At 45.8% G+C, this 15,206-nt stretch overlaps 1 protein-coding gene across 5 annotated transcripts in view; it reads right to left on the bottom strand.

The window, feature by feature from the left end:
• LOC110499743 (CCR4-NOT transcription complex subunit 2) overlaps nucleotides 1-15,206 on the bottom strand; it is a 108,088-nt gene that overhangs the window by 30,991 nt on the left and 61,891 nt on the right. For 3 of the 5 annotated variants that reach the window (XM_090199190.1, XM_090199191.1, XM_090199192.1), the window contains 4 exons: nucleotides 14,709-14,781; nucleotides 11,626-11,773; nucleotides 10,995-11,198; nucleotides 3,304-3,383 (listed from right to left, as the gene is read on the bottom strand). In XM_090199190.1, coding sequence (XP_090055316.1) covers nucleotides 3,304-3,383; nucleotides 10,995-11,198; nucleotides 11,626-11,773; nucleotides 14,709-14,781 — 505 coding nt within the window. The remainder of the gene's footprint in view (nucleotides 1-3,303; nucleotides 3,384-10,994; nucleotides 11,199-11,625; nucleotides 11,774-14,708; nucleotides 14,782-15,206) is intronic. The other 2 variants (XM_090199193.1, XM_090199194.1) reach the window with 1 other exon arrangement.

The following is a 15,206-nucleotide window of genomic DNA, read 5'->3' as shown; positions in this document are numbered from 1 at the left end:
TAGTCAGATACACTTTACAGATAAAACAGGCTATTCCATAGCAAACCTCTAGTCAGTTACACTTTACAGATAAAACAGGCTATTCCAGAGCCTCATAGCAAACCTCTAGTCAGTTACACTTTACAGATAAAACAGGCTATTCCAGAGCCTCATAGCAAACCTCTAGTCAGTTACAGAGAAACAAACCTCCATCTAGTCAGTTACAGAGAAACAAACCTCCATCTAGTCAGTTAGAGAGAAACAAACCTCCATCTAGTCAGTTACAGAGAAACAAACCTCCATCTAGTCAGAGAAACAAACCTCCATCTAGTCAGTTACAGAGAAACAAACCTCCATCTAGTCAGAGAAACAAACCTCCATCTAGTCAGTTAGAGAGAAACAAACCTCCATCTAGTCAGTTAGAGAAACAAACCTCCATCTAGTCAGTTAGAGAAACAAACCTCCATCTAGTCAGTTAGAGAGAAACAAACCTCCATCTAGTCAGAGAAACAAACCTCCATCTAGTCAGAGAAACAAACCTCCATCTAGTCAGTTACAGAGAAACAAACCTCCATCTAGTCAGTTAGAGAAACAAACCTCCATCTAGTCAGAGAAACAAACCTCCATCTAGTCAGTTAGATAAACAAACCTCCATCTAGTCAGTTAGAGAGAAACAAACCTCCATCTAGTCAGTTAGAGAAACAAACCTCCATCTAGTCAGTTACAGAGAAACAAACCTCCATCTAGTCAGTTACAGAGAAACAAACCTCCATCTAGTCAGTTAGAGAAACTAACCTCCATCTAGTCAGTTAGAGAAACAAACCTCCATCTAGTCAGTTAGAGAAACAAACCTCCATCTAGTCAGTTAGAGAAACAAACCTCCATCTAGTCAGTTAGATAAACAAACCTCCATCTAGTCAGTTAGAGAGAAACAAACCTCCATCTAGTCAGTTAGAGAAACAAACCTCCATCTAGTCAGTTACAGAGAAACAAACCTCCATCTAGTCAGTTACAGAGAAACTAACCTCCATCTAGTCAGTTAGAGAAACTAACCTCCATCTAGTCAGTTACAGAGAAACAAACCTCCATCTAGTCAGTTACAGAGAAACAAACCTCCATCTAGTCAGTTAGAGAAACAAACCTCCATCTAGTCAGTTAGAGAAACTAACCTCCATCTAGTCAGTTACAGAGAAACAAACCTCCATCTAGTCAGAGAAACAAACCTCCATCTAGTCAGTTAGAGAAACAAACCTCCATCTAGTCAGTCAGAGAGAAACAAACCTCCATCTAGTCAGTTAGAGAAACAAACCTCCATCTAGTCAGTTAGAGAAACAAACCTCCATCTAGTCAGTTAGAGAAACAAACCTCCATCTAGTCAGTTAGAGAAACAAACCTCCATCTAGTCAGTTAGAGAAACAAACCTCCATCTAGTCAGTTAGAGAAACAAACCTCCATCTAGTCAGTTACAGAGAAACAAACCTCCATCTAGTCAGAGAAACAAACCTCCATCTAGTCAGTTAGAGAGAAACAAACCTCCATCTAGTCAGTTAGAGAGAAACAAACCTCCATCTAGTCAGTTAGAGAAACAAACCTCCATCTAGTCAGTTAGAGAAACAAACCTCCATCTAGTCAGTTAGAGAAACAAACCTCCATCTAGTCAGTTAGAGAAACAAACCTCCATCTAGTCAGTCAGAGAAACAAACCTCCATCTAGTCAGTCAGAGAGAAACAAACCTCCATCTAGTCAGTTAGAGAGAAACAAACCTCCATCTAGTCAGTTACAGAGAAACAAACCTCCATCTAGTCAGTTAGAGAGAAACAAACCTCCATCTAGTCAGTTAGAGAAACAAACCTCCATCTAGTCAGAGAAACAAACCTCCATCTAGTCAGTTAGAGAAACAAACCTCCATCTAGTCAGTTAGAGAAACAAACCTCCATCTAGTCAGTTAGAGGAACTAACATCCATCTAGTCAGTTAGAGGAACTAACCTCCATCTAGTCAGAGAAACAAACCTCCATCTAGTCAGTTAGAGAAACAAACCTCCATCTAGTCAGTTAGAGAAACAAACCTCCATCTAGTCAGTTAGAGGAACTAACATCCATCTAGTCAGTTAGAGAGAAACAAACCTCCATCTAGTCAGTTAGAGAAACAAACCTCCATCTAGTCAGTTAGAGAAACTAACCTCCATCTAGTCAGTTAGAGAAACTAACCTCCATCTAGTCAGTTAGAGAGAAACAAACCTCCATCTAGTCAGTTAGAGAAACAAACCTCCATCTAGTCAGTTAGAGAAACAAACCTCCATCTAGTCAGTTAGAGAAACAAACCTCCATCTAGTCAGTCAAACAAACCTCCATCTAGTCAGTCAAACAAACCTCCATCTAGTCAGTTAGAGAAACAAACCTCCATCTAGTCAGAGAAACAAACCTCTATCTAGTCAGAGAAACAAACCTCTATCTAGTCAGAGAAACAAACCTCCATCTAGTCAGAGAAACAAACCTCTATCTAGTCAGAGAAACAAACCTCCCTCTAGTCAGTCAGAGAAACAAACCTCCATCTAGTCAGAGAAACAAACCTCCCTCTAGTCAGTCAGAGAAACAAACCTCCATCTAGTCAGTTAGAGAAACAAACCTCCATCTAGTCAGTTAGAGAAACAAACCTCCATCTAGTCAGTCAGAGAAACAAACCTCCATCTAGTCAGTTACAGAGAAACAAACCTCCATCTAGTCAGTCAGAGAAACAAACCTCCATCTAGTCAGTTAGAGAAACAAACCTCCATCTAGTCAGTCAGAGAAACAAACCTCCATCTAGTCAGTCAGAGAAACAAACCTCCATCTAGTCAGTTAGAGAAACAAACCTCCATCTAGTCAGTCAGAGAAACAAACCTCCATCTAGTCAGAGAAACAAACCTCCCTTTAGTCAGTTAGAGAAACAAACCTCCATCTAGTCAGTCAGAGAAACAAACCTCCATCTAGTCAGTTAGAGAAACAAACCTCCATCTAGTCAGTCAGAGAAACAAACCTCCATCTAGTCAGAGAAACAAACCTCCCTCTAGTCAGTTAGAGAAACAAACCTCCATCTAGTCAGTTAGAGAAACAAACCTCCATCTAGTCAGTTAGAGAAACAAACCTCCATCTAGTCAGTTAGAGAAACAAACCTCCATCTAGTCAGTTAGAGAGAAACAAACCTCCATCTAGTCAGTTAGAGAGAAACAAACCTCCATCTAGTCAGTTACAGAGAAACAAACCACAAAAGAAATGATCAAATTACTACTATAACTATTACTTTGTCATCAATGAAGGGTATCAATCAATGTCTTGAACATCACCTGTTCCGTTGAAGATGTTGCTGGATAACGAGTTGTTCATCCCGAACGATGGATTCCGGTTCATTCCAAACCCCGACATACTGAAACAGAGACACTATTTCAGTCGGAATTCAATTTCACATTTGACTCATTCAGCAGATGCTCTTATCCAGGGGCAAATGACAAAACATGGACATCCTGAAACATGGAGAGAGAAACATCATTTCCCTTTAATTCCTGTTCAAGTTGTTACGTCTTAAAACCACGCAATATAGAAAAGTCCCTAAAAAAGTCCAAACCCCCCCATAACACCCTAAGGCGGGTCATAGGTACAGGCTGTTATGACATACGGTAACCTAGTAATAATGGGTCACTAACAGAGCACCCCAGTCACTGCTGAGCACCCCAGTCACTACAGAGCACCCCAGTCACTAACAGAGCACCCCAGTCACTAACAGAGCACCCCAGTCACTAACAGAGCACCCCAGTCACTAACAGAGCACCCCAGTCACTAACAGAGCACCCCAGTCACTAACAGAGCACCCCAGTCACTAACAGAGCACCCCAGTCACTAACAGAGCACCCCAGTCACTAACAGAGCACCCCAGTCACTAACAGAGCACCCCAGTCACTAACAGAGCACCCCAGTCACTAACAGAGCACCCCAGTCACTAACAGAGCACCCCAGTCACTAACAGAGCACCCCAGTCACTACAGAGCACCCCAGTCACTAGAGAGCACCACAGTCACTACAGAGCACCAGAGTCACTGCTGAGCACCACAGTCACTGCTGAGCACCACAGTCACTGCTGAGCACCACAGTCATCACATGATCTGACTCTGAACCAAGCTAAAGGTAATTTCTCCCTGTTTCAAGGCTAATTTCATGTCATTGATGAGACCAATAACAGACATTTCATAGCACTGTGTCTGGTAGAGCTTGACATAGAAACTACTAAGGATAGTTGGCTTCCACATTTGCCTCTGAATGCAGATGGGCCACAGTGAAGACCTGTAAAGGACTGTATTCTCAGGCTCAAGGTGCTGATCTAGAATCAGGTCCCCCATGGCCATATAATGATGATAGAAAAGTCTAAACTGATCCCAGATCAGCACTGGTTGCTGTAATCCTACAATAGAGACTGGGGAAACAACGGACGGAAGTCTCCTCTGGCTAACTGACTAGCGTGTTACATCAGGAAGGAGTGATGCATTACAAACTACACTGTTTTCTAACCAGTGAAATGGTGTTCGCTCAGCTGTGAGGAGGGCATTTTAAAACATCCCCACTCCCCCCATGCCAAATGGGAATCTGTAGGCCAATCAGGTTCTTCAAAAACAGCCCTTTCATCCAATGAAAACATTCGACCTTGTGCTTGATAGAAAGCCCTTATTAACTTCTTATGGCTGGGGGGCAGTATCGAGTAGCTTGGATGAATAAGGTGCCCAGAGTAAACTGCCTGCTACTCAGACCCAGAAGCTAAGATGTGCATATTATTAGTAGATTTGGATAGAAAACACTCTGAAGTTTCTAAAACTGTTTGAATGATGTCTGAGCATAACAGAACTCATACGGCAGTCAAAAACCAGAGAAAAAAATCTAACCAGGAAGTGGGAAATCTGAGGTTTGTAGTTTTTCAACTCTTTGCCTATCCAAGATGGTGTAAATTTGGTGAGATTGCACTTCCTAAGGCTACCACTAGATGTCAGTCTTTAGAACCTTGTTTCAGGCTTCTACTTTGGAGGAGAGAATAAGAGCTGATTGAGTAAGGGGTCTGCCTGAAGGCCATGAGCTCAGTCAGGCGCGCTCCCGTGACAGGTAGCTGCTTTCCATTGCATTTCTAAAGACAAAGGAATTCTCAGATTGAAACATTATTGAAGATTTGTTAAAAACATCCTAAAGATTGATTCTATACATCGTTTGACATGTTTCTACGAACTGTAATGGAATTTGACTTCTCGTCTGGCCTGCGCATCGCAAATTTGGATTTGTGAACTAAAAGGTGCGAACAAAAAGGAGCTATCCGGACATAAATGGACTTTATCGAACAAAACTAACATTTATGGTGGAACTGGGATTCCTGTGAGTGCATTCTGATGAAGATCATCAAAGGTAAGTGAATATTTATAATGCTATCTGACTTCGGTTGACACAACATGGCGAATATCTGTATGGCTTGTTTTGGTCTCTGAGCGCTGTACTCAGATTATAGCATGGTGTGCTTTTTCGGTAAAGCTGTTTTGAAATCTGACACAGCGGTTGCATTAAGGAGAAGTTTATCTAAAGTTCCATGCATAACACTTGTATCTTTTATCAATGTTTATTTTGAGTATTTCTGTAAATTGATGTGGCTCTCTGCAAAATCACCCGATGTTTTGGAAGCAAAACATTACTGAACGTAACACGCCAATGTAAACAGATTTTGGGATATAAATATGAACTTTATCGAACAAAACATACATGTACTGTGTAACATGAAGTCCTATGATGAAGATCATCAAAGGTTAGTGATGAATTGTATCTATATTTCTGCTTTTTGTGACTCTTCTCTTTGGCTGGAAAAATGGCTGTTTTTCTGTGACTAGGTACTGACCTATCATCAACAGATGGTTTGCTTTCGTCGTAAAGCCTGTTTGAAAATCGGGCACTGTGGTGGGATTAACAACAAGTTGATCTTGAAAATGGTGTAAAATACTTGTATGTTTGAGGAATTTTAATCAACAGAGATTTCCGTTGTTTGAATTTGGCGCCCTGCACTTTCACTGGCTGTTGTCATATCGATCCCGTTAACGGGATCTCAGCCGTAAGAGGTTTTTAATGCACTGGAATGATCCTAATGGGTTAGCTAGACAGATACATAACTACCACACACACACACGCTTTAGACACACATACACACTTATCTATTGTTGTCATATATAAACAGGTTTACACACCATCTCCATGGAGACAGATGTGGACCACTTCCTCTGTACTGTAGTGTGGGGACTAATTAGCTACACTGGGGAAGAATCAAAGTGATGACAGAGGAGAAAAGGAGAGGAAGTGCAGAGGAAGAGGAGAGAGATGAGATTGAAACTGCTTAGTTGACACCTATTCTCAGACCACTAAACACACCTTCAGGATAACGCAGTAGATATGTCTTCACACTCATCATTCTCCACATCATTAAGAGACAAAGAGAAGAGAGGGTGAATAATACAGTCTACAATACAGTCTACAATATAGTCTAGGATGCAATACAGTCTACAATACAGTCTACAATACAGTCTAGGATGCAATACAGTCTACAATACACTCTAGGTTACAATACAGTCTACGCTACACTCTAGGCTACACTCTAGGCTACACTGCAGTCTACACTACAGTCTAGGCCACACTACAGTCTACGCTACACTAGTCTACAATACAGTCTACAATACAGTCTAGGACGCAATACAGTCGAGGCTATGCTACAGTCTAGGCTACACTAGTCTACAATACAGTCTACAATACAGTCTAGGATGCAATACAGTCTACAATACAGTCTAGGCCACACTACAGTCTAGGCTACAATACAGTATACGATACACTAGTCTACAATACAGTCTAGGCTACACTAGTCTACAATACAGTCTAGGCTACACTAGTCTACATTACAGTCTAGGACGCAATACAGTCTACAATACAATAAAGTCTAGGCTATGCTACACTAGTCTATGCTACACTAGTCTACAATACAGTCTAGGATGCAATACAGTCTACTCTACAGTCTAGGCCACAGTCTAGGCTACAATACAGTCTAGGCTACAATCGAGGCTAGGCTACAAGAGTCTACAATACAGTCTAGGACGCAATACAATCTACAACACAGTGTAGGACACAATACAGTCTACAACACAGTCTAGGACACAATACAGTCTACAATACAGTCTAGGACGCAATACAGTCTACAATACAGTCTAGGACGCAATACAGTCTACAATACAGTCTAGGCTACGCAGTGGCGTGCCGTGGGCCTGGGGCCTGGGGCCTTCAGTGAGGTCCTACACAGTCCCACCCGAATTAATCCACCTCTTATTACCCTCATTATGATGCCACGGCTCTAGACACTGTACATTTAGACAGAAACGCAGTATAACAAGGCGTTGCGTCACCTTGAAATTGACATTTTTATTCAGAGAATTGAAGGTGAATAATACAACACAGTACAGTTCAACTAATAGGCAAGAACATAGTCGAGTGCAACAGAGTTACATTAATATTCTTCTTCTATCTATTTCTGGTCCACAAACTTTGAGCTTTAAGTAAAAAAAAAAATGTTTTAAAAGTGTCAGCACTTTCATCGTGTCCCCTAAATGAAAGTTCCTGTTTACCCAAAAACATGACAAGTCTTTTCAATTTTTCCCTATTTTTCTTCACCTTTTCATTGTGCGGCTCCGTTGCCCTGCGCGCTTGTTCGTTGAGCTGTAGATCCACTCGGGTGTCCCCAAAAGTTTTCAAAAGCACCATTGCTTGTAAGTGCCCAGCCGTACTTTGGTGTCTCGTTGCTGCCTTGGTTTAGACAACTCAAGTTGGCAAAGCCAGTGTGGCTCCAAACACCAAATCCATCACTTGTAAATAACAGGCATTCCCAGCAGTACAGTTTACAGTGCTTCTCGGAGCCTGTGAGCCGTTGATAGCGCTCGTAGTTGGAACTTTGAAAGTGGCGAACGAACCCCTTTCCCGCCTGTGACAGGCTTTGTAGCGTCTGCGTCGGGCGACCTCTCCTTACAACGTCTAACTTTCCTTGAAAAGTTTGTCTTGAGAATGGCGTTATAATTATATCCTCGACCAAATCGATATCTTCTCCTCCTTCCGCCATTGTGGGTTGAAAAAACAGCTTAGTAGTACGCAAATTCATTTGTTTATCAAATTCAGTTTCCTAGTTCTGAGGTCCTGCCCATATAGGACCTGCCTCTCAATATTGGTTATCCAATCAAAAGACGTGCACGCACTACGCCTGCTAGCTGGCTCATGTGTAACACTGGAGCCAGCCAGCAGGCGTACAATAGCCAACTCTAAAGCTGATTGGTTGACACTAAATTTTGAATTTTCAGTCACTTTAAGCTACAAGCGCCCACACTGCTGATTCTGAAGGCCTGAGGGCGGATTTTAGACCCCTGGCAACACATGATGGCTGAATATGATTGGATAAAAGATCTAACACTCCAAATCTCAACCTGGGGCTGGAAGCAGTGCAACCAAGAGGAAAGCTATGAAATGAAGAGTATAACTCTTACTCTGGGGAATCATTTAATACATATTTATGGGAAAATATATTTAAAAAAAAAATTATATTCTGATGATGTTTAGGCCAGCAGAGAAGGCCTTGCTGGCCCTGACGGCCCACCACCGAGGCTACGCTACACTAGTCTACGCTACACTAGTCTATGCTACACTAGTCTACGCTACACTAGTCTACGCTACACTAGTCTACGCTACACTAGTCTACGCTACACTAGTCTACGCTACACTAGTCTACGCTACACTAGTCTATGCTACACTATTCTACAATACAGTCTAGGACGCAATACAGTCTACAATACAGTCTAGGACGCAATACAGTCTACAATACAGTCTAGGACGCAATACAGTCTACAATACAGTCTAGGACGCAATACAGTCGACGCCACACTACAGTCGAGGCTCAGTATGTGGAAGAGCAGAGGAAGAGGATAGGAGCTACTAAACAAGCTAATGTTACCATGGTTAGGAAGAAGTCCAACAAAAATTTTGATTGAGACTCAAGACTCCTTGATACTTTATTGTTCTCATAGTTGCTAGTCTAGTGTATCTATCCTCTTATATACCTGACAGGGGTGTACGGGAGCACACCTGGGGGAAGAGGAGCTGGGCTCTTGTGCCGTTAAAATCTACCAGATCGGGCCTACCACGGCTGGGTGATCGGGCCTACCACGGCTGGGTGATCGGGCCTACCACGGCTGGGTGATCGGGCCTACCACGGCTGGGTGATCGGGCCTACCACGGCTGGGTGATCGGGCCTACCACCGCTGGGTGATCGGGCCTACCACCGCTGGGTGATCGGGCCTACCACGGCTGGGTGATCGGGCCTACCACGGCTGGGTGATCGGGCCTACCACCGCTGGGTGATCGGGCCTACCACGGCTGGGTGATCGGGCCTACCACGGCTGGGTGATCGGGCCTACCACCGCTGGGTGATCGGGCCTACCACCGCTGGGTGATCGGGCCTACCACCGCTGGGTGATCGGGCCTACCACCGCTGGGTCGTCAGCAAACTTGGTGGTGTTGGAGTCGTGCCTGGCCACGCAGTCGTAGGTGAACAGGGAGTACAGGAGGGGACTGAGCACGCTCCTCTGAGGGGCCCAGTGTTGAGGATCAGTGTAGGTAGATGTGTTTTTACCTAGCCTTATCACCTGGGGGCGGCCCATCAGGAAGTCCAGGATCCAGTTGCAGAGGGAGGTGTTTAGTCCCAGGGTCCTTAGCTTAGTGATGAGCTTTGAGGGGACCATGGTGTTGAACGCTGAGCTGTAGTCAATGAACAGCATTCTCACATAGGGGTTCCTTTTGTCCAGGTGGGAAAGAACAGTGTGGAGTGGGTCTAGGGTTTCCGGGATGATGGTGTTGATGTGAGCCATGACCAGCCTTTCAAAGCATTTCATGGCTACAGGGTGGTAATCATTTAGGAAGGTTACCTTCGCTTCCTTGGGCACAGGGACTATGGTAGTCTGCTTGAAACTTGTAGGTATTACAGACTCAGTCAGGGAGAAGTTGAAAATGTCAGTGAAGACACTTGCCAGTTGTTGTGGTAGTGATATTGTTGGTCTGACTGGTTTGACTGGCTTCTATTCCATGGTTTTATACTGTAGTAGGGAGGTAAAAGGTTTGACTGGCTTCTATTCCATGGTTTTATACTGTAGTAGGGAGGTAAAAGGTTTGACTGGCTTCTATTCCATGGTTTTATACTGTAGTAGGGAGGTAAAAGGTTTGACTGGCTTCTATTCCATGGTTTTATACTGTAGTAGGGAGGTAAAAGGTTTGACTGGCTCCTATTCCATGGTTTTATACTGTAGTAGGGAGGTAAAAGGTTTGACAGGCTCCTATTCCATGGTTTTATACTGTAGTAGGGAGGTAAAAGGTTTGACAGGCTCCTATTCCATGGTTTTATACTGTAGTAGGGAGGTAAAAGGTTTCACTGGCTCATATTCCATGGTTTTATACTGTAGTAGGGAGGTAAAAGGTTTGACAGGCTCCTATTCCATGGTTTTATACTGTAGTAGGGAGGTAAAAGGTTTGACAGGCTCCTATTCCATGGTTTTATACTGTAGTAGGGAGGTAAAAGGTTTGACAGGCTCCTATTCCATGGTTTTATACTGTAGTAGGGAGGTAAAAGGTTTGACTGGCTCCTATTCCATGGTTTTATACTGTAGTAGGGAGGTAAAAGGTTTGACAGGCTCCTATTCCATGGTTTTATACTGTAGTAGGGAGGTAAAAGGTTTGACTGGCTCCTATTCCATGGTTTTATACTGTAGTAGGGAGGTAAAAGGTTTGACTGGCTCCTATTCCATGGTTCTATACTGTTAATTGTCTCACCGTTTCAAAGTCTGTCTTTATTATATGTGACCGACAGGTCTTCATGGTTTCTATGTCCTGTCTTCACAATGGTCAATACATCACCCATTGATATGGTCTGGCTTCATTCTAGTGTTACCTGTTGATGGTGAAAGGTTGCCGTGACTGCTGTTGCTTGGGCATGCAGATGATGCTGGGAGAGGCACGGTTAGGGCTGCCCAGGCCCGAGCTGCCCAGGCTGTTGGTCCTGCCCCCACTAGGCATGCCCCCCACCATGACCTCCTGGCGCCCCACCTGCTGAGGGGTGTTCATCATGTTCCGCGTGTTCATGGGCAGGATGCCCCTACAGAGCAGAGGAGAGCAGAGCAGAGGAGAGCAGAGGAGAGGAGAGGAGAGGAGAGGAGAGGAGGAGAGGAGAGGAGAGAGTCATGGATATGATCAGGGTGGCGTGATCAGGACAACATGATAAGCACATCAGTTAAAAAGAGAACGGAATAAGATTAGCTGATTCATCAAAACCTTGTTTTTATTAGACACGATGAGTGATATTTACCTACTAAAAACAACAGTCCTAACCCCATAGGGAGGAGCTCACCGGGCTGCTGACAGCTGCTCTATCATGAACAACATGCTCCTTTTACCAAGCAACTAACGCATCAGTCGGCTGAACCAGGTCGGTAGAACCAGACATGCTGAGATGAATCCCAGAGCCAACTAGGCGACTGTCAATGGAAATGGTCAGCACGTGGCCTATAAGTGGAGGGGTGTACCTGCTTGGCGAGGGAGGAGTATGGAGGGACATTGTGGGGGCGACTCCAGAGGCAGGGGTAACGTGGCTCGGTAGCTGGTTGCCCTGTGGTAAGCTGCGATTCAACTGAGCCGTGTTGCTCATGCCCCTCATAGGGAACCCTAGGGCACCTGGACGTCACAGACAACACAGACACACAGGGGAGAAAGGTGGTTATAGTTGGGAGAAACACAGGCTTTAAAACGGTCAGCTATATTCCTTTATTCAGTAGACATACACAGAAGGACGGGGGAGAAAGGCGGTGGGTTAGAGTCGGAGATAAACAGGCTTTGGACTGGTGAGCTCTGAAGACGCTAGGCTACATTCCTGTAAAATACTTGGGAGAAACAGAGATTGAGTATTTCAAGACAACAGCTGACAGGAGAAGCCCGATAGTGACAACATGGAACGGGGCCTAAAACCCAGAGGGCTACTGTATTTATATTGATCTGTGTACCAAGGTCGGCCTCAATTACACTTTCAACTCAGCCAATTCAATCCACTTCCTGCACTGAACAGGATATGGAGTTGACCGCAATCCTTTCCTGTAGAGCATTATGCCATAGGTAGGACATATTAACCCAGCTAAAGGATCAGACCGGAGGACGTGTGTTTAGTCCCAAATGGCATCTTATTCCCTATTAAGTACACTACTTTTGACCAGAGCTCTAAATGCAGGCTAGGCAGCGACAGAATGCAGGCTAAGCAGTGACAGAATGCAGGCTAGGCAGTGACAGAATGCAGGCTAAGCAGTGACAGAATGCAGGCTAAGCAGTGACAGAATGCAGGCTAAGCAGCGACAGAATGCAGGCTAAGCAGCGACAGAATGCAGGCTAAGCAGCGACAGAATGCAGGCTAGGCAGCGACAGAATGCAGGCTAGGCAGCGACAGAATGCAGGCTAGGCAGCGACAGAATGCAGGCTAGGCAGCGACAGAATGCAGGCTAAGCAGTGACAGAATGCAGGCTAAGCAGTGACAGAATGCAGGCTAGGCAGTGACAGAATGCAGGCTAAGCAGTGACAGAATGCAGGCTAAGCAGTGACAGAATGCAGGCTAGGCAGTGACAGAATGCAGGCTAGGCAGTGACAGAATGCAGGCTAGGCAGTGACAGAATGCAGGCTAAGCAGTGACAGAATGCAGGCTAGGCAGCGACAGAATGCAGGCTAGGCAGTGACAGAATGCAGGCTAGGCAGTGACAGAATGCAGGCTAGGCAGTGACAGAAGGCAGGCTAGGCAGTGACAGAAGGCAGGCTAGGCAGCGACAGAGGCAGGCTAGGCAGCGACAGAATGCAGGCTAAGCAGCGACAGAATGCAGGCTAAGCAGTGACAGAAGGCAGGCTAAGCAGTGACAGAATGCAGGCTAGGCAGTGACAGAAGGCAGGCTAGGCAGCGACAGAATGCAGGCTAAGCAGTGACAGAAGGCAGGCTAGGCAGCGACAGAATGCAGGCTAGGCAGCGACAGAATGCAGGCTAGGCAGCGACAGAATGCAGGCTAGGCAGCGACAGAATGCAGGCTAGGCAGTGACAGAATGCAGGCTAAGCAGTGACAGAATGCAGGCTAAGCAGTGACAGAATGCAGGCTAGGCAGTGACAGAATGCAGGCTAAGCAGTGACAGAATGCAGGCTAGGCAGTGACAGAATGCAGGCTGGGCAGTGACAGAATGCAGGCTAGGCAGTGACAGAATGCAGGCTAGGCAGTGACAGAATGCAGGCTAGGCAGTGACAGAATGCAATCTAGGCAGTGACAGACTGCAGGCTAGGCAGTGCCAGGAGGCAGGCTAAGCAGTGACAGAAGGCAGGCTAAGCAGTGACAGAATGCAGGCTAGGCAGTGACAGAAGGCAGGCTAGGCAGCGACAGAATGCAGGCTAAGCAGTGACAGAAGGCAGGCTAGGCAGCGACAGAATGCAGGCTAGGCAGCGACAGAATGCAGGCTAGGCAGCGACAGAATGCAGGCTAGGCAGCGACAGAATGCAGGCTAGGCAGCGACAGAATGCAGGCTAGGCAGTGACAGAATGCAGGCTAAGCAGTGACAGAATGCAGGCTAAGCAGTGACAGAATGCAGGCTAGGCAGTGACAGAATGCAGGCTAAGCAGTGACAGAATGCAGGCTAGGCAGTGACAGAATGCAGGCTGGGCAGTGACAGAATGCAGGCTAGGCAGTGACAGAATGCAGGCTAGGCAGTGACAGAATGCAGGCTAGGCAGTGACAGAATGCAATCTAGGCAGTGACAGACTGCAGGCTAGGCAGTGCCAGGAGGCAGGCTAAGCAGTGACAGAAGGCAGGCTAGGCAGTGACAGAAGGCAGGCTAGGCAGTGACAGAAGGCAGGCTAGGCAGCGACAGAAGGCAGGCTAGGCAGCGACAGAATGCAGGCTAGGCAGCGACAGAATGCAGGCTAAGCAGTGACAGAAGGCAGGCTAAGCAGTGACAGAAGGCAGGCTAAGCAGTGACAGAAGGCAGGCTAAGCAGTGACAGAATGCAGGCTAGGCAGTGACAGAATGCAGGCTAGGCAGTGACAGAATGCAGGCTAAGCAGTGACAGAATGCAGGCTAAGCAGTGACAGAATGCAGGCTAAGCAGTGACAGAATGCAGGCTAGGCAGTGACAGAATGCAGGCTAGGCAGTAACAGAATGCAGGCTAAGCAGTGACAGAATGCAGGCTAAGCAGTGACAGAATGCAGGCTAAGCAGTGACAGAATGCAGACGACCAGTAACAGAATGCAGGCTAAGCAGTGACAGAATGCAGGCTGGGCAGTGACAGAATGCAGGCTAAGCAGTGACAGAATGCAGGCTAGGCAGTGACAGAATGCAGGCTAAGCAGTGACAGAATGCAGGCTAAGCAGTGACAGAATGCAGGCTAGGCAGTGACAGAATGCAGGCTAAGCAGTGACAGAAGGCAGGCTAAGCAGTGACAGAAGGCAGGCTAAGCAGTGACAGAAGGCAGGCTAGGCAGTGACAGAAGGCAGACTAAGCAGTGACAGAATGCAGGCTAAGCAGTGACAGAATGCTAAGCAGAGGTGGAGTGTTCATAGCCATGCATGGATGGTGTAGGGACAAGCAGTGCTTACTTTGTGGCCCGTATAAACTGGCACCAAGCTGCGACAATTGACCTGACGACGATGGGGATGGAGATGCCAGCATCTGGAAGACAGGAAGCAGGAAGTGCATGTTAGTGGAGATTCATTCACTTCTCTTCCAGGTCACTTACAAGAGAAGGAAACTGGTAAGGGGGGGGGGGGTTTAAGTCAAAATATATTTTCCATTCACTTTACAAAGAAAGTCATCTTGTTTTGTGGGATAAAATGGTATCTAATGTTAAACAAGCAGGGCTCCCTTATGCTGCTCTTGTACAGGCTACGTCACCTACACTCAGTCAGACCTGGCCAATTGGCTCTACTAGATGGAAGACAGCGTGTGTGGCTTTGTGAGGGCGAGCGATTTGCTGATGTCAACGTTGTGAACAGAGTGCCCCATGGTGGTGGTGGGGTTAAGGTATGAGCAGGCATAAGCTAAGGACAACGACCACAATAGCATTTTATTGATGGCAGTTTGAATGCACAGAGATA

Source organism: Oncorhynchus mykiss, chromosome 15 (assembly GCF_057628025.1).
Source record: "Oncorhynchus mykiss isolate SJ-2025 chromosome 15, ASM5762802v1, whole genome shotgun sequence".
NCBI classification, from domain to species: Eukaryota; Metazoa; Chordata; class Actinopteri; order Salmoniformes; family Salmonidae; genus Oncorhynchus; species Oncorhynchus mykiss.
The sequence above is the reverse complement of the archived record's forward strand: the minus strand, read 5'-3'. Positions and strand labels throughout refer to the sequence as shown.